Source organism: Vipera ursinii (assembly GCF_947247035.1).
Source record: "Vipera ursinii genome assembly, chromosome: 2".
NCBI classification, from domain to species: Eukaryota; Metazoa; Chordata; class Lepidosauria; order Squamata; family Viperidae; genus Vipera; species Vipera ursinii.
Genome location: NC_139513.1, coordinates 151305422 through 151324006, shown reverse-complemented (window position 1 = coordinate 151324006; position 18585 = coordinate 151305422). Strand labels below are relative to the sequence as shown.

General features: G+C 45.4%; 1 protein-coding gene across 1 annotated transcript in view; it reads left to right on the top strand.

The window, feature by feature from the left end:
• The first annotated feature begins 1170 nt into the window (after nt 1-1170).
• Nucleotides 1171-18585, top strand: part of AGAP2 (ArfGAP with GTPase domain, ankyrin repeat and PH domain 2) — an 88082-nt gene continuing 70667 nt past the window's right edge. The window contains 1 exon segment of the mRNA XM_083353437.1: nt 1171-3407. Within this exon segment, the coding sequence (XP_083209563.1) occupies nt 1658-3407 (1750 nt within the window). The 5' untranslated portion in view covers nt 1171-1657.

The window sequence follows — 18585 nt, the reverse complement described above, 5'->3', positions numbered from 1 at the left end:
ATGTTAACATCTCTGCGCTCACCGCTCCGCCGCCCCTCTCCCCCTGTCCCCCCCTTTTCCTTTTGGCCAGCACCGGAAGGGCGTGTTAGGTTCAGACATGCCCTCTCTTGCATAAGAACCCCGCCCCGTGTAATGTCTGAAGCGTGGCTGAGTAAAGCGAAAATAGCTTGGAAGGTCTGGCGTGCGGGAGATCCAGTCCGGGATTTCCTTGTGTCTCGGCAAAAAAAAAAATAAATATAAAAAAAAAAATAAAAGCCCTCACTTCTTGGCGTGTGTGTATGTTCAAGGTGATAACTCTCAAGATCTCGTCTCTCCCGCCTTCCCCTCTCTTTTTTATTTTTTTATTTTTTTTATTTTCAATCCTTTTGCCTTCTCCTCCCACTCTTTTTTTTTTTCCTCTCAACTCCGGACTGTCGGGGAACAGCGAGCGATCGGGATACAAGGGAGAGAGCTTCGTCCTTTTTTCTTTTTGGGTTGGTTTTTTTTTTTCGCTTTTTCTTTCCCGGGATTCAGCCTCAGCGAAGGGGTTGGTTGCTAAGTGCTGACATAACTCTGCTTTTTTTTTGGTTTTTTTACCATTTCCACGCGTTTTTCCCCCCCACCCACCCACCGCCGCGATCTCCGCATTTCTGCTCGCCGCTAGCCGCGCTGCTTAGAAGCAGCTGCACGGAGCGCGTGCAAAAAGCCAAGATGCGCTAGAAAAAAAGTAGAAGCCACCCGAGGGGAGGGGGCCCAGAGACACCCTCCCTCTCCCCACCCACCCCTCTTCCCAAACGAAACGGGAGGAGGGAATTGCTGCGGCAGAGGCGGGTGATCTTTTTTTTTGGGGGGGGGGGTGGTGGGTGGTTGGGGAGCCGAAAAAGAAGCTGTCCGACCGGGCCTCCCGCTCAGCTTTGGGCGGATGACAGCAAGCTGAGAGGCCGAAGGAAGAGGGCTGGGCGTCGGGCAAAGGATGCACCGGAGCAGCGCTGCAAATGACAAGACCGGAGGGGAAGTGTGAAAGATCCTGGCAACTCGCCAGCGCTGGGAGGTCTGCACGGAGAGGCTACCGAGGTTGCCGCAGCACCACAAAAGGGGACCTGTTTGCAACGAAGCTGTGATTATTATTTATTTATTTATTTATTTATTTATTTATTTTTAATCTCCCCCCCCCACATCCTCCTTCTTCTCTGCACGGGAACAGGCATCCTTTTTGCCTTCTGCTGTTTTTTTTTTTTTTTGCCTCTTCGGAAGCCGCTGCATCCCACGCCAGGCTCCGGCAGGCGGTGGCGGCGATTTCTTCCTGGAAAGAGGCGAAGGCGAAGCACCCCACCCCCTTTGCCCAGCTTCTGGCGCTTGGACTCTTCGGCTGGCAAGGGGGCTGCTCGGAAGATGCTCACCTTCAGGCCTTCGGCAGCTGATCGGCAGAGGTAGGGGGTAAGGTCTGGAAGAGATGCCCCGGCTGCTGCAGCATTCCTCCGGAGCTGCCCTTTGTGCATGGACAGAGCAGGGGAGGCGTTAGGGTTCCAGCTGGCGGCTGGCATCCGCTGCCATCCAGAGGGGGTGGCAACCACCCAAGCAGCAGCAGCAGCAGCAGCAGCAGCAGCAGCAGGAGAAAGGTCTGGCAGATGCTGGCTAACGGTGTGGTGGGCACTGCCGTCCGTTCCCCCAGGCACTCATGAGCAGAGGAGCAACCCTGCAGCGGAGGACGACCTACCTGATCTCCCTGACCCTCGTGAAGCTCGAATCGGTTCAGCAGCTCCAGCAAGGGGAACAGCCGCCGCTGCCGCCGCCAGAAGATGAGAAGGCAAGGGCTGATGATGATGGGGCTCCTCAGCCGGAGAGCAGAGCAAGCAGCCTCCCCTCCAGCCCTATGGCTTTTCCATCAGTTGCCGAATCCTCCGGGTTAAGGAGCCACAAGGAAGCCGAGGAGGCGGCCAAGATCAAGAGGCAAGAGCGCACCTTCCACCGGCAGGATGCGCTCTGGATCAGCACCAGCAGCGCCAGCACTCCTGACTACCTATTGCAGTTGTCGCCAGGCTGCCCTGAGACGCCTGGCCCATCCCCATCCCCAGATGGCCCTGGGCGAGCTGGATCTCTCTGGAGCCCACCCAGCAGCAGCGGCAGCAGCCAAGGCAGTCCTTGGGATCCAAATCTGGGATTAGCAGCAGCTGGCCCCAAAGGCAAAGCCGCCATCAGCTTGGATGCGCCAGCCGTGACGCCGAGGTCTGAGGCGCTGGGAACTTCAGTGGCTCCAGTTGTGCCCCCCAAGCCCGACCCACTGGTGCTGCCGGTTGCACCGGCAGTGCCCCCCAAACCCGAGATGGCGCTGACCTCCAAATCTCAGCCAGTGGCCCCCTATGTCGCTCCACCTCTGGCTCCTAAACCTGAGCTGGTGGTGCCCTTCCAACGCGAGGCAACTATGCCGTGCATAGCCCCAGTTCTGCCACCCAAACCTGAGCCAGCAATTCCCTCTATAGCCCCCATCATCCCCCCAAAGCCAGAACCCCCTGTGGGCATTATCTTTTCATCTGCTCCTCCCAAACAGGTGATGGTCGGCCCTTCGGTTTCCTCCACTCTCCTTTCTAAGCCTGAAGGCACTTTTATCCCGTCAGCTCCAGCTGTAGCTCCAAAGCCCAAAGCCGTTTTGGTTCCAGTCATGCCCAGTGTGCCGCCGAAACCAGAAGTGGCTATGATCCCCTCCAAGGCTGGGTTGACGGAAACCTTGGAGGTCCCTGGAGATGAATTGCCAATCCCCCCTCCAACCACTGCCAGTTGCTCCTCCAGTGCTGCTGCCCCTGGACGCCGGATGTTGGTCAGTCATGCTAGCTGGGGTGGTCCTGAGCCTGGGACCATGGAAATGACCGTGAGCCGTGTGGGTGTTTCTTCCTTCTCTCACTCGGGAGCCTCCTCTCCTCACCCCGCTGCTGGAAATCGCCGCCTCCGCTTGGCCACAAATAAGCCTTTCAAAACAGTGACCACCACGGGGGCTAAGGTGGGTACAGAGCCAAAGGCCAGCAAAGGGAGCCACAAAGGGGGTACCCCAAATCGCCTGTCGTGGCCGGAGAGTGAAGTCAAGGGCCGCATGAAGGTGGCCGTCAAAGGGAGTGGGGAGACTGTCCCCCGAGGAGGGTCCAGGGCAAAACTGTCCCCTCACAAAAACAAAAGCAAGACTCTGGACAACAGTGACCTCAACCATGGCCCAGTCAGCTTAGCCTCATCTGGTTCTTGCTCCTCAGAAGCCGCCGTAGGGCTGAAGAGAGGCCGGGAGGGTGGAAGGGCCTCCACCCGTGACCGAAAAATGCTCAAGTTCATCAGTGGCATCTTCACCAAGAGTCCAGCTTCCACTCCCACTCACCCTGGGCCCGGCTGGAGTCTAAGCCATAAAGAGCTGCTTAGTGCTGAGCTGGCCAAGGGAGAATTACCCAGTAAGTATTGGGCCCTGCTTTCTGGATGAGAGCGTGGGATAGGTGTGACCTCATATCTACTGAGCTTGAATTGTGTAGATGACATGGGCTAAATAATGAAGAGCTCTTGAGGTTCAGAATGTTTAATGTTGCGTTTGGGGGATGTTAGACACACACCCACACCCACATACCCAAATCTTGGTTGGGAATATTGGCGAGGAAAGAGTAGGCAGGTTTCCTCCGTCTGTGATGCCTTCTAAGATGTTAGGATTACCATTCGCAGAATTCCAGCTACTGGGGGATTCTGGGTGTCATAATTCAATATAGGCAACAGGTTGGTGTGCTGTTTTGGGGGGGTTTTTTTGCAAAGAGTTGCAGTAGTAGAAACCTAGGGTTCCCTCCCCTCCATTATTAATAATAGATTCCTTTGTAGAGCCTCCGGGGAGCCTCTAGTCTTACCTGATCCTCCATTAGATTTCCTATAGAAGATCCTACTGTTTCTCTAGAAAGAAATTCTGGGCAGCCTAGCCTTGTTGCCAAGGTGATAGTAGATCATGGCCACCAATATACGGCGTATATTCACATTGGGAAAGTGTTGAGGTTAGAAGGGATCTCTTGCTCCCGGCTGAATGCTATTGCAACTGAATTAGTTTGGGTCTGAGGCTTTCAGTTGACCTCCATGTCTCCTCCCCCTACCCCCCCCCATCCCGGTGAGAAACTGGGGAGAAAATATTATTAGCCCCTTTGATGGGAATATCTAGATGATGTGAAGGATTCTTAAGATTTTATGTACTGAGTCAGTCTGTATTAGACAAGCACATGGAGCAGGGGTCACCTCAGGCTCCTTCTCTCACACACACACACACACACACACACACCAGTTTGGAATGGCTGTGTGGGGTACAAAGGACGGAGTGAAGCCCTGGGTAATTTCAGGAGGAAATCTCTGGGCACTGTTTAGGCAAACAAGCTTCTTTTCCTCAAGCCAGAGTTGACAGTTTTCTAAAGGATATGACCTTTCAAAATCTTCCCTTTATCAGGTAATCTGGGACCATCTAGGATCCGGCTCTGTATCTTAGCATTCTGCCAAGGGTAGATTTCATTAGCAAGCTATTTCTGAATTATTATTTTTTTCCCCACGCCAAACAGATTCAAATTTTGCCAGGGCAGAAGTGGCAAGCACAATATGGAGTCTACAGTATGTCTGCAACAAATGTTCCTTCGCTTGTTGAGTAGAACCAAATTATTAAGATGATGATTACTACAAGCTGCTTCATGAGAATTGTGTGAGAAAATGAGTTGGGGGGTGTGAGGGTGTGTACGTATAACATAAATCTATAGAAATTACGATTCCGTGGACATGCCAGAAAGTGTGTTTGACTGTCAATGTAATCCAAGTCCTTGGTTTTCCTGTTTTACACTGGGGAGAAATTACTGACATTCAACTTAATTAACGAGCAAATAAAAGAACGTTTATATATCGTGTTATATAAATATCAGTAGTGCTGATGCACTGTTGTTTGGTAAGAGAGATTTCCAGCAGAAACATATGAGTCTTCTGTTTGATTGTATGGGCATTAAAATCTATATGGAACTCAATTTGAAATTTGACAGCCTCTCACTGGTGTGCTCTGCTTTCTTGTTAGGCTAGGCGGGAAACGTCGTCCTCATAGTTGTGAAGCTCAATGTACATTGTCTCATTATTTTTGGAGAAGTCTCCATTAAGCAAGAGGCCATTCCTTTGCAAGGCTCTTTGCGATTTGTGTCACATCCTCCAGTTGCAATCTTTTCCTGCTGCTCTTTCATTCATTTGGAAAAGAGGTAGGCAACCTTGGCTCTTTGATGACTCGTGGACTTCAGCTCCCAGAATTCCTGAGACAGCTATGCTGGCTCAGGAATTCTGGGAGTTGAAGTCCACGAGTCATCAAAGAGCCAAGGTTGCCTATCCCTGATTTTTTGAAGGAGGCATGGCTAAACAGGAGGTGGCATGCTTTCTATACTGAAGGTCCCAAATTCTGTCCCCAGCATTTTCAGGTAGAGAAACTGAATATCTGGAGATGAAGAAGACCTCTCAGTTCCCAGAGAGTTTCTCCCTACTGGACTAGATTATACTAGATGAAGATATTCATGGTGGACAGCAACTTCCTGTTAGGCATGTTTGTGATTGGTTTAAAACTGAAACACAGTACAAGATTTCCTACGAAAAAAATGAATATGAGGGGTCCTTGGTGCTCTCTGAGCTTGCTTGTTGTTGTTATTGTTGTTGTTGTTTCTGCAAACATTTCATTACCCTAACTAGGTAACATCATCCGTGCTAGTAAAATGAATATTTAGTCCTTGGGTTACGACCACAATTGAGCCCAAAATTTCTGTGGTGAAAGTGAAACTCTTGTTTAGGGAACTTTGCCCCATTTTACCACTTTTCGTGCCACAGTTGTGAAGTGGATCATTGCTTTTGTTAAGTTGTTGGTAACATGGTTGTTAAGTGGATCTGGATTTCCCCATTGGCTTTGCTTGTTAGAAGGTTGCAAAAAGCGGATCGCGTGACCGCAGGACACTGCAACCATTATAAATATGAACTGGTTGCCAGGCATCTGAATTTTGATCATGTGACCACAGGGACACTGCCAAGGTCGTAAGTGTGAAAAATGGTCAACGGTCACTTTTTTCAATGCCATTGTAACCTTGAACAGTCACTAAATGAACTGTTGTTAAGTTGAAGGCTACTGTATTTGCAGGTAATATAGGAAGATATTTGCATCCATTAATGTGTCATGTTCCCTTATTAAAGAGCAAGAGTTGGATTTCGATTCCCTCGGACTGCGTTTTGGGCTTCAGTTTATATTAGCTCTGGCAAGCAAGGGGCAGTGACAGTGGAATTTAGAAATGGTAATGCAAAACACCTGGAAGAAACAGGTTAGCTTTCGATTTCAAAGTATAATTCTGAAAACGACCACATTAACATCTAACATATCAACTGATGACTAGAAGGACTGGGCTAAATCAATGCAAGCTTTTATACGTGGAATATTCTGTTAGGCTACTTAGTTCCCTCAAATGTGATTCCACATAATTCCAAACCAGAATAGCCAATTAACTTAGAATTGGGGGCAGCTAAAGTTTAGTTATCTGGTGGATAGCCATTTGAGACATTGGTGTTGGCTTGGGTATCCTTCCTCAAACTGCTAACTCAGTTTTTAATAACTTGCAGAAAGCTAATAGATTACAAGCAGGGCAAATTTCTTTGGGGGGGGGGTGGAAAGCGGGGAGGAGAAAAGGTCTGCCTGCAAACCTCCATCTCATTTCCTTCATGAAAGTTGGAGGGTGCTAAGCAATTTCTCCCAGGATGTCTGGTTGTGGTGGGCTGAAATTGGGTGGAGATGATGTCCCAGCAGGTGCTCTGGGACCAGCTTCGTAGGCTTTAAAGGTTAAAACCAGCACATTGAATTGCACATAGAAACCAATAAGGAGAGAGCTCTGAGAGAGCTCCTCGTGATGGTATGTATCCACCAACCACAGGGCTGATGCATTCAGATCAGTTGAAGCAAATGGTCTTCAAAGACTGAGATGGTCTAGCAGGGGTGGGGAACTATGGCCCTTTTATGACTGGTGGACATCAGCTCCCAGAATTCCTGAGCCAGTTGAAGTCCACAAGTCATAATTAGGCCTTAGTTCCCCATCTCAAGTCTAGATGATTGGGGTATATATTACTGCTGCAAGGGTCTCTAATTCTAGATGGGGCTAGAATGACTGTGTCGGGCCCAGCATGATAAAATCCCCTGGCCATGGCTTCTCTTACACCTTTAGCAGTAGCCAGGAAGTCTGCCTGGTTATGAACATATTCCTTAAAGGCCAGGGTCTCCTCACACAGAGACAAAATTGCAAGCATCAAGGAACCTGGAGGAACAAACAGCAGCTTCAGTCTGTTTTGTCCCAGCTATATCTGCTTTTTCAGTGAAGTGTTTTAATGAAGGAATAAAAAAAGGAATAACATGAAAAGAACTGTTTTTTTACATATATTAATTATATATTTGGAACTTGTAGACGCCCAGAATCTTTTGGAGTGGGCAGGCATAAAAATGTAATAAATAATAATAAAACAACAATAATAAAAGAGGATGCAATTAATAAACTACAAATGAGTGGACAAGGGAAGAGAATTGGAAAATCATGGAGTTCTCCAATATTGCTTTAATTATTTATGAACCATAAAATGTTGTGTTGCTTTAAAAATCTAGGAAACACAGTTAAGCGTTAAGGAAAGAATGCACATAAGGAACCGTGATGAACAGAGTGTAAGTCACTGAAATTATAAACAATAATTAATAATCTATTCAGACTGGAATAGCTCATGGTTAGATTTTTATGCATAAAAATGCTCAAATTTTGGTTGAGGTACAGATCCATCTAGCAAGTTATCGTCCAGGAATAGTTTCCAACTAGAATTAGAATTTTATTTACTTTTAAGATATTTTGGACATCAAAGCACGTTCCTATAAATTGGTTAACCATTTTTCCAAGGAGGGAAATCAAACAGCCTTTCCAGCAAGAAGCATTTAATATTACTTGGCAATTAGCATATACAAAACTAGTTCAGTATCCTTTGAAAGAACATACCGTACGTTTTAGTGAAATTTAATAACAATATGACAGGTCAAAATGGAAATTTGATTTTTTTTCAAATGTGTTTCATTCTAATGTAAATCATTTTCCAAAACTGAGCTTTGCAATCGTCAGCCTCCCAAGTAGACCAGACAGGAAACATAACAAGATAAGCTAATTCTATTTTATTATAAGGCTACATTAGCTTTCAAGCCTGAAAGTACAAATTTCCCACTGTTTCTTTTTTACCACCTGATTAGTTGGTAAAACGTAGAGCTTTTCTAAGTTCCTTTCTCTGCCCGGTTACTCAATTGTGGGCACCTCCTCCTTTTATCTGATCATCCTCTAGGCAGCCCCCTCCCCGGAAAAAAAGCCAAGGTCATTCTCACATGCCATTATAACATTGCAACCACATATTTGCTCATTTCACTGTTTAGCTCCTCCCTGCTTCTAGACACCTTCAGTCTGGCCTAGCAAAGCAAGATAAAGCTGGGTGTCATCAGCATATTGATCTTCCTCAGTGACATCACATGCTGTGAATGTTGAAAAGCGAGGGAGAAAAGAGCCAGGTCTTACGATAACAAATAAGCGAGTAACCATGTGACTGATCCCTCCCATCATTCTTCGCCAACAACTAGAACCGCCCATTGAAGGCAGAACCAAGTTGGGTAGCACTTCCAGTCCCCAAGTCCGAAAAGTGGCCAGAAGGCGAACATAGTGGCTGGTGTCAAAGGCTGCCGAGAGATGTGAAATGGCCAGGACGGAAGCACTATTTTCATCCCTATCACGACAAAAATTGTCCAATGATTCCACCCATGTTGTTTCCATCCCATGCCCAGATCTGAAAATAATCCAGACAAACTGCTTCCTCTTGGGTGCTTTACTGGGTAGTTGTATACCACCGGTGATCTCAATAGCCTTCCCTTAAGAGAGGCTGGAGATTGTGCAACATATTCAAATAAATACAAATCAACAGAGGGCCTCTTAAGGAGAGAGTGAATTACTGCCTCTTTCAAGTGTTCCAGCTCCACCTCCAATCTTTACTCAGGATCACCTTTTTAATCCAACCTCTCACACACCTTCTGGGACACACACACACACACACACACACACACACACACACACACACACACGAGAAGAGACAGGAGAGGCAAGAATCACAACAGACAAGAGGACTAGGGACATGACTGTGTCACGCACGCGACTACCAGCCATGTCCAAGCATTGCCCCACTCGCTAAAGTTCTTTCTCTCTTGTACCTTCTGCCTTCAAAAAAACTAGATTATGGGATGGACAGCTCCTTGTCCTGCATTTATTTAGATTTGCTTCTGGCTTTGTTCTCACTGTAGGAGGGGTGGAGGGACAGAGAGAGAGGAGCTGCTACTCCAGTTGCTCTCGGAAGTGAGATGTTAATTGAATTGGAAAGTTGGATTAAAGGGTATATTGTAAGAAATGGAATGAGTGCTCCTCTCTGATGAACTAAGGCAACCCCCTGTCCCCACTGCACTGGTAGCAGGAAACATCTGTCCTGCCAACAAAGAAACTAAAATCTATCACAAATTATAATTTGACCTTTATTAACAAAACAGAAGTCACAAAAAAACCCACCCAACCCCACCTTTCAGGATCTTCATCTCACCTCATCAGGTAAGAGGTGGAAGAAAAGCTGACAGTGTTGAAATTTGCATGATCAAGGTACTATTCCCACCTGGACGTCTTGCCAAAAAAGAAGTATAGATTTTGTGAATGTTCATAATAACAGCTTTTGCTCTAAGATAGGAAATGCTAACGGAAAATGCTGATCCTGCTCTTAAAGCAGGCCTGGGCAACCTTTTATTGTTCAGTTTGGCCCCATAATTTTTACAAAGGTTCTTGCCATTAGCCAAGCCTAACAGGAGTTGATATCTAAAAAATATCTAAAAAAACACCTGGTTGCCTCTCCCTTTTGGAAGGGATCATTTTTCTCTGATTTGGCTTTTTTTTTTTTACAACACAATCCTCTAGCAACTAAGAGAAAATGGAAAGCGGTGTCAGAATACAGGTAATCCTCAATTTACAACAGTACATTTATTTATTTATTTATTTATTTTAATCCCATTTATATCCCGCCCTTCTCCGAAGACTCAGGGCGGCTTACAATTTAAGCACAAATCAAATGTGCTTAGCAATAGCCTTCATTTTATGTATATGGCTGCTTAGGGATTTCGCGCCCCCCCCCAAAGCGGCATTATTACAAAGTCAGCTTAATTGCCCCCAACAATCTGGGTCCTCATTTTACCTACCTCGGAAAGATGGAAGGCTGAGTCAACCTTGACCCTGGTGGGACTTGAACTTGCACTAATTGCAGGCAGCTGGTGTTACTTAAGGAGGCATCAGCCCACTGCTCCACCAAGGCTCCTTTAGTGACCATTTAGTGACCATTCAAAGTCACAATGGCACTGAAAAAAGTAACTTGGCCATTTTTCACACTTATGACCATCGCAGCATTCCCCATGGTCATGTGATTCACATTCGGACGCTTGGCAACTGGTTCTCATTTATGACTGTTGCAGCGTGTCAGGTGATCACCTTTTGCGACCTTCTGAGAAGCAAAGTCAACGGGGAAGCCAGATTCATTTGACAGCTGTGTTACTAACTTAACAACTGCAACGATTTACTTAACAAATGTGGCAAGAAAAGTTGTAAAATGGGGCAAAACTCACTCAACAAATGTTTCATTTTAGCAACGTAAATTTGGGGCTCAATTGTGGTTGCAAGTTGAGGACTACCTATCCTGAGCAATTTCTTGACAGAGGAAAGAATTTGGGATCGACTTTTATAATGATATTTGTGATATTTAAATGATAGTTAAGTGACCATATTTAAATATGGTCAAAAAAGTTGTTCCTTTCATTGAAACCCTGTACTGTAACTTGTAGGTCTATGATGGCAGGTAAGATTGCCTACTCACAAATTTTCAGCATCCTTAGTGAATTATACTTCCCGGGGTTTTTTTTAGAGAAAACAAAATTGGCAGAAGAGATATGCTGTGATTAAAAATTGATCGTGGAAGTAAGGGAGTAGAATTATGTTGGAAATTCTCATTTTTCTATTGTAATGAATCCAAGTCATGACCTCCACCTTACTGACTTAAAACATATTGAAAACCTGGCTCTTTTCCCAAGGCCTGGCTTGGTCTGACCATACTTTCAGTCTGTTTTTGGCCTCTACTACTGGGAGAGAGAGGTTGGTGGTAGTTCCTTCCAAGTAATGCTATCTGTTGGGTTTTATGACTTTTTAAATAGGTTTTTGTATATGTCAAACTGATTAGAATCTTGTGGAGTGTGGAAGCCTAAATATCTAATATACAACAATAGATGGAAAACTGATAGTCTTACTACTGTCCATGTGTTTCTTGTAAGGTTTGAAACTGTCCAGAAATTTATTTTATATATCTTATAAAAAAAACCAACTTCTAATATTTTTGGTACAGGCTCTGTACTTGGCACTCCCATCCTACCAAAATGTATGAACCCCATTTCAGCAAGACTTGTTCATCCTGTGCAACCTGTTTTCCATTTTGGAGGAAATTACTTTGTATTTTAATGCTTCCGTTAGACAGCTCTTAGTATAATCGATAGTCAGTTGGGGGAGAAAAAGAGGCTAACAACAACCCAAGGAATTGGCATGTAACTCACCCAACACAATGCAGTCTCCCACACAAGCATTCAGGTCTATCAAGTGTTTGCTAAGATGCCCCCTTCCCATTTTTGCAACCTGTAGGAGGCAGAAGCAGGAAGTCCACTTAGCTTCCAGTGAACTACCTTCAGTTTGGTGAGCTAATGATTGTAAGGCTCTTTGAGCTGCTTTCCATGACGAAGAGTACCAGGAGTCCTGGTGGCGCAGTGGTTAAAGTGCAGTATTGCAGCCTAACTGCCCACAGCCTGGAATTTGATCCTTTTAATAATAATAATAGTAAGTTGGAAGGGACCTTGGAGGTCATCTAGTCCAACCCCCTGCTCAGGCAGGAAACCCTATACCATTTAAGACAAATGGCTGTCCAGTCTCTTCTTAAAAACTTCCAGTGTTGGAGCATTCACCACTTCTGGAGGCAGGTTGTTCCACTGGTTAATTGTTCTGTCAGGAAGTTTCTCCTTAGTTCTAGGTTGCTTCTCTCCTTGACTAGTTTCCATCTGTTGCTTCTTGTCCTACTTTCAGGTGCTGTGGAGAATAGCTTGACTCCCTCTTCTTTGTGGCAGCCCCTGAGATATTGGAACACTGCTATCATGTCACCCCTCACCCTTCTCTTCATTAACTACACATACCCAATTCCAGCAACCGTTCCCTATATGTTTTAGCCTCCAGTCCCCCAATCATCTTTGTTGCTCTTCTCTGTACCCTTTCTAGAGTCTCGACATCTTTTTTACATCGTGGTGACCAAAACTGGATGCAGTATTCCAGGTGTGGCCTTACCAAGGCATTGTAAAGTGGTATTAGTACTTCACGTGATCTTGATTCTATCCCTCTGTTAATGCAGCCTAGCACTGTGTTGGCTTTTTTGGCAGCTGATCCTGATGGGCTGAAGGTTGACACAGCCTTCCATCCTTCCGAGGTTGGTAAAATGAGGACCCAGATTATTGGGGGCAATAAGCTGACTCTGTAAACCACCCAGAGCATGCTGTAAAACACAATGGTGTGGTATATAAGTCTAAGTGCTATTGCCATTTATGTTGTCCCCTTTCCCCATCCCATGTTTTTCCACATACAAATATTGTAAATGCAAATAAATCAAATTTAATTTCTGGGAACTGTATATTTTTGCATTCTTCATTTTGCATACACATCGCCAGGATTTAAAGAAAAGTCAATTGAAGTGCAAAAGAGCCTATAGGACCATTACTAGCCAAGCTGGGATTAATCACGATGCTAGACTATTGCAGCCAGATTCATCCCAGAGCTGTGCAGCTGCTGGGAATTTCATGGAAATTGTGAGCTTAAGTACCGAGCCTGCCTTTGTGATGAAAAGTCAGTGTCCAAATACTTGCTGTTTTAGGAAAGGAGCCCCCATTTTTCAGCTGCTTCTTCTTGTTTTTGCTTTAAAACTGTCAGCCTAGGGGACACTTTCTCTTGTCAGAGCAGCCAATTCTTTCTGAAGCTTTCGTCCCAGAGAAGCTTCTTAGGATTAATGGAGGCTGTTACAGCCCCAGACAATGATCTGGGCGCATCATTTCTTGTGTAAGAATCACTGAGCCGTTTACCAAGATTGACCATGTTTATTAAAAATTTGTCTCATATGTTTGCTGCCTCATTTCATGTAGAGAAAAACTGAGGCGTGGACTCAAGACAGAGTCTTTGCCACTATTTCCTGAAGGTCATCTGGAGGTTGTCTGGAGAGTGAAGATTAGAACCAAGCAACTTTGCTTCCACCCATTTCTTTCTTGGAGAGCTGATGTAACCCGCCTTCTGTTTCTTTTAACCCTAGTAGGTGTTTTGTTGTAAAAAAAACCCAAAAACCAATAGGTTCTGTAATATAGACCCTGAAGACCCTGAGGATGGGAAAGATTGAAGGCAAAAGGAGAAGGGGACAGCAGAGGATGAGATGGTTACATAGTGTCATTGATGCAGTGAATACGAATTTGGGCAAACTCCGGGAGGCAGTAGAAGACAGAGGGGCCTGGCCTGGTTATGTGGTTCATGAGGTTGTGAAGAGTTGGACGTGACGCAGTGACCGAAGAGTAACAACAACAATAATATAAACTAGTGATTTTTTAGGTGTATTGGGATGCAACTTCTAGAATTCATAGACATCTGACTGAAAAGAGTCTGAAAATTGTAGACCATGAGGTATGGGCTAAAGCAATGATGGCGAACCTTTTAGAGACCGAGTGCCCAAACTGCAACCCAAAACCCACTTATGTATTGTCAGGTGCCAGGTGGGCGTGGCCCATTGGGTGGATGTGGCCCATTGGGTGGGTGTAGCCCATTGGGTGGGTGTGGCTACGGTGGTAACGGCAGACTGGGTGGGACTAAAAAGTTCAATCAATCAATTCCAACTTTGCATGATTTTTTTTCCCCGCGAGAAGTTGAAATGTATTGATCGATTAAACCTTTTTTTTGCACACAGCAGCGGAGGCTTAAAGTGAAAAGGTTTTATAAAACCCAGCTGAAGGCCTAGGACTGGGCCAAGGGCTCGTGTGCCCACAGAGACGGCTCTGCATGCCACCTGAGGTATGCGTGCCATAGGTTCGCCACCACAGGGCTAAAGTAAAATGTAATTCATCAGGCTCATATGTGAAGTGGGTTAGTCTTTACCAGACTATCAGGTTTCCGTTCGGTGAGGTGTTTGTGACTCTAAAGAAAAGAAATTGCAATCAGATTATCTGTTTTGTTCCAGGTTTTAGGAAATGGTAACTTTCATAACAGTTCATTAGATACTTGTTGTAATAGTCGTTGGGAGATGTCATTAAAGCACATGTGAGCAACTTCAGGTGACCCAAAGCTCAACTTATTCTTTGGTGGTGAGGTTGCTAAATGGCCATATATATGGAGTTTTATCAAATAAGTAGATTTTCCTGAATATTGAAGACTTTTTAGATATTTCCTACTTCAAACTACTGTTTTCTAGCAATGCAGCTAGAGAAGGCTTCAAGAAAAAAAAAACTTACATAGTAAATTAATATGCTGGTTTTATTGTTTTCTTTTTCTCTTGTGTATTTGATAGCCAAGAAATAGTCAACTTTCTAAAAGACTGTTCTCCACTTGGTTTCTTAATAATCCCAGTTTTTAAATCATTTAAAGCTATATCTGTTGCAAAATTACAAGAAGTTTGAAGGTTAATTATTACAGAATTTCTTAAGAAATCCAAGAACCAGTTCTTTTCACGAATTTGGTTCAAAGGCTAAGCATTTTGCAGTTGAAATCCCTAATCCTTCTGCCTTCCAATAACTTGCAGATTTCACATTCCCAGGATGAAATATGTATGGCAAGAGAATAGCTATTAAGCAGTGAGCTCCTGCGCAGGTTTACTTGGCTGTACAGTAAGCCTTATCTTTTTACAGTTATATGCTCTTCCAGAAATCTGTACATATTTTAAATCTAGTTTCCCTGTAATAAAGTAGTTTTGCTGTTTGGTTAGTTGTACTGTGGGACTCATCAAAACAAAATCTGCTTTATCCATGGAAACAATGGGGAAGCTGTTTCAACACAACGTGTGTTCCACCAATTGTACAGTTTACCAGCTGCAACTCCTGTACCGAAAACATTGTTTCCCTTAGTCTGTCTTCGAATCTACCTCCTTAAATGTTAAGATAATAAGGGAGATTTTGTCCTTCTTTCCAAAATGAGAATTTTTTTAAAAAAACCCTACATTTGTCTTATTTTTCTATAAAAGGATGAGAATGTGAAGCAACTGACTGACTCAAAACAATTATTTATCACGTTAGAATATAACCTAAAATGAATATAGCCATGACATACAGCCATGACATGCAATGATTGGACCCGTACCAATCGGGTTTCAGGCCCGGATACAGCACGGAGACGGCATTGGTCGCGCTGGTGAATGATCTCTGGCGGGCTCGGGACAGGGGTTGTTCCTCTGTCCTGGTCCTATTAGCTCTCTCAGCGGCTTTTGATACCATCGGCCATGGTATCCTACTGCGGCGTCTCAGGGGGTTGGGAGTGGGAGGCACCGTTTTACGGTGGTTCTCCTATCTCCTGGGCCGGTCGCAGTCGGTGTTGATGGGAGGGCAGAGATCCGCCCCGAGGCCTCTCATTTGTGGAGTTCCTCAGGGGTCGGTTCTCTCGCCCCTCCTGTTCAACATCTATATGAAGCCGCTGGGTGAGATCATTCGTGGTTTCGGGGTGGGGTATCATCAGTACGCTGATGATACTCAACTTTTTCTTTCCACCCCGAACCAACCCAATGATGCCCTCGCCGTGATGTCCTGTTGCCTGGAGGCGGTCCAGGACTGGATGGGGAGAAACAGGCTTCGTCTCAATCCCGCCAAGTCTGAGTGGCTGTGCATATCGGCATCTCGGGTTAACCAGACTATTCCATCTCTAATGATGGGGGGTGAGGTGTTACCCCCCGTTGATAGGGCTCGCAACTTGGGCGTCCTCCTGAATTCACGACTCAATTTTGAAGACTATATAGGAGCCGTGACCAGGGGGGCTTTTGCCCAGGTTCGCCTGGTGCGCCAGTTGCGACCCTATCTGGACCGAGATGCCCTACGCACAGTCACTCATGCGCTCGTGACCTCCCGTTTAGACTACTGCAACGCTCTCTACATGGGGCTGCCCTTGAGGAGCACTCGGAGGCTTCAGCTGGTGCAGAATGCAGCTGCGCAAGTTGTGATGGGGGTCTCCCGATACTCCCATGTAACACCTCTACTCCGCGAGCTGCATTGGCTTCCAGTTGTCCTCCGGGTGAGATTCAAGGTGCTGGTGATGACCTATAAAGCCCTAAATGGCTTGGGTCCGGAATATCTGAGGGAACACCTGCTGCCGGCATCAAGCTCCCTTCGTCCAGTGCGCTCCCACAGGGAGGGTCTTCTCAGGGTGCCACCGGTAAGAGATTGCCGGCGGACGACACCCAGGGATAGGGCCTTCTCAGTGGGTGCGCCTGCCCTTTGGAACCAGCTGCCAGTGGAGCTTAGGACTGCCCCCAACCTCCGTTCATTCCGCTGGGACCTGAAGACCTGGCTCTTCGAGCTCTCTGGCCCAGGCTGAAAATTTTAATTTTAGTTTTAATTTTAATTTTAACTGGGGTTTTACTTATGCAGGGACGAATATAATTTTTTTAATCTCTTTTTAACTTTTGTATTTTTGCTTTTAATCACCCTGTAAACCGCCCTGAGTCCTTCGGGAAAGGGCGGTATATAAATGTAATAAAATAAATAAATAAAAATAAATAAATTTCTTTTAGGTGGATGACTCAGAAGATGGTAGGTAGCCACAGGTGGATCGAATGGAGACAAGAGCAAAGTTCAGCAACTAGAAAATCTTGGAGCAAACTTGTCTCTATCCTGTCTTGCATTATCTCTCCTTGCATTTGCCAAATGGGAGATACAGAGAAAGTGCTTTCTCTAGAGCAGGGGTGTCAAACTCAATTTCATTGAGGGCCGCATCAGCATTGCGTTTGCCCTCAGGGGGGCGGGTGGGTGTGGCCTGGGTGGGCGTGGCTAGAGTGCGTATGGCCTACTGGGTGGGCATGGCCAGCTCTACATCATTCGCATCAAGGGTGCCTATGGGGGCCTGGGCAGGAGTGGGACAGATCTGAGGGTCTTTGGAGGAAGGAGGGTCTCTGGGCCAGGGCCAAGGCAGTGGGGGCTGTTCCCTCACTGTTTCCAGGATGGTTTCGCAGGCCGCATGAAACCACTTTGCAGGCCAGATCTGGCCCCTGGGCCTTGTGTTTGACATGTCTGCTCTACAGCCATCAAAAACGTTGGAAGCAGTTCCTGGCAAGTCTGATGGGTGAAGCTTTTGTTGTTGCTGTGGTTGTTGTTCTCTTCCTAAATTAGCCTTCTCGGGGAATATAATTGCTGTCCAGAGAGCTGGACTTTGCATCATTTGTGTGCCTGAAAAGCACATTTCAGACTGATTTTTTTATTTAATTGTACAACTAAATGCAGCCCTTTATTATTATTTTTTTCAATTGTTATACAGTAGACTATCTTTACTATAATCCTGTTATTGTTGAACTGATAATTGGCTACTGGTTTGTTTTTTGCATCTACGCAACCATGTCAGCCTTTTTTTCCCCCCAGGAATAGTGCAATACAAATTAAGAGTTATGATACGAAAATGTGCATCAAAATCTCATTCATTTTTCATTTAGAATGCTGTTAATCCCACTTTTTCTTTCTTTCTTTTTTTTTTACAAAAATCAAAGGAGCCAACAGTCAGTGCAAGGCAAAGTCATATTTAGTGTGGAGAACAGGCCTTTCTCACTCAGAAATCCTGGAGCTTTTCAATTTGGGGAATGTGAAGGGATAGGGCAGGGGTAGGAAACCTTGGCCCTTTCATGACTCATGGACTTCAACTCCCAGAATTCCTGAGCCAGCCACGCTGAGGGGAAAGGGAGAGGTTTCCAAGCTGAGCCATGCTGGCTCAGGAATTCTGGGAGTTGAAGTCCACGAGTCATAAAAGAGCCAAGGTTGCCTACCCCTGGGATAGGGAATAGTTGTATGCAGATAATTGTTGCATGTGTGTTGCTTCGAACCTGGAACTATGAGTGAAACTTTTTTTCTGTATGAAAAGTTTGCAGTAGGGTGTAATACTATTTTATAATAATAATAGCAACAACCACAACCATGAATTGAGAATACAGTATATATCAAGTAGTGAAATAACCCCCTTGAAGGAGGTATCTGCCCTTCAGGGTACACCAAGTAGGAATAGACTCTGAAAATCTGACTGGAGCAATACTTTACAAGTTAAAGATCACAAAATGGGGCTGGAATTTTTGTCACTAAGCAACATACAGTAGTCATAAAGCATGACATAGGACTTACGCTGCTTAGCTACAGCACTCCCAGCACATCCGTTTGGTACTGATAGCAACTAGCACAACATTGTTAAGCATGACATTATATGATCACCATTTAGGAGCCTCCTC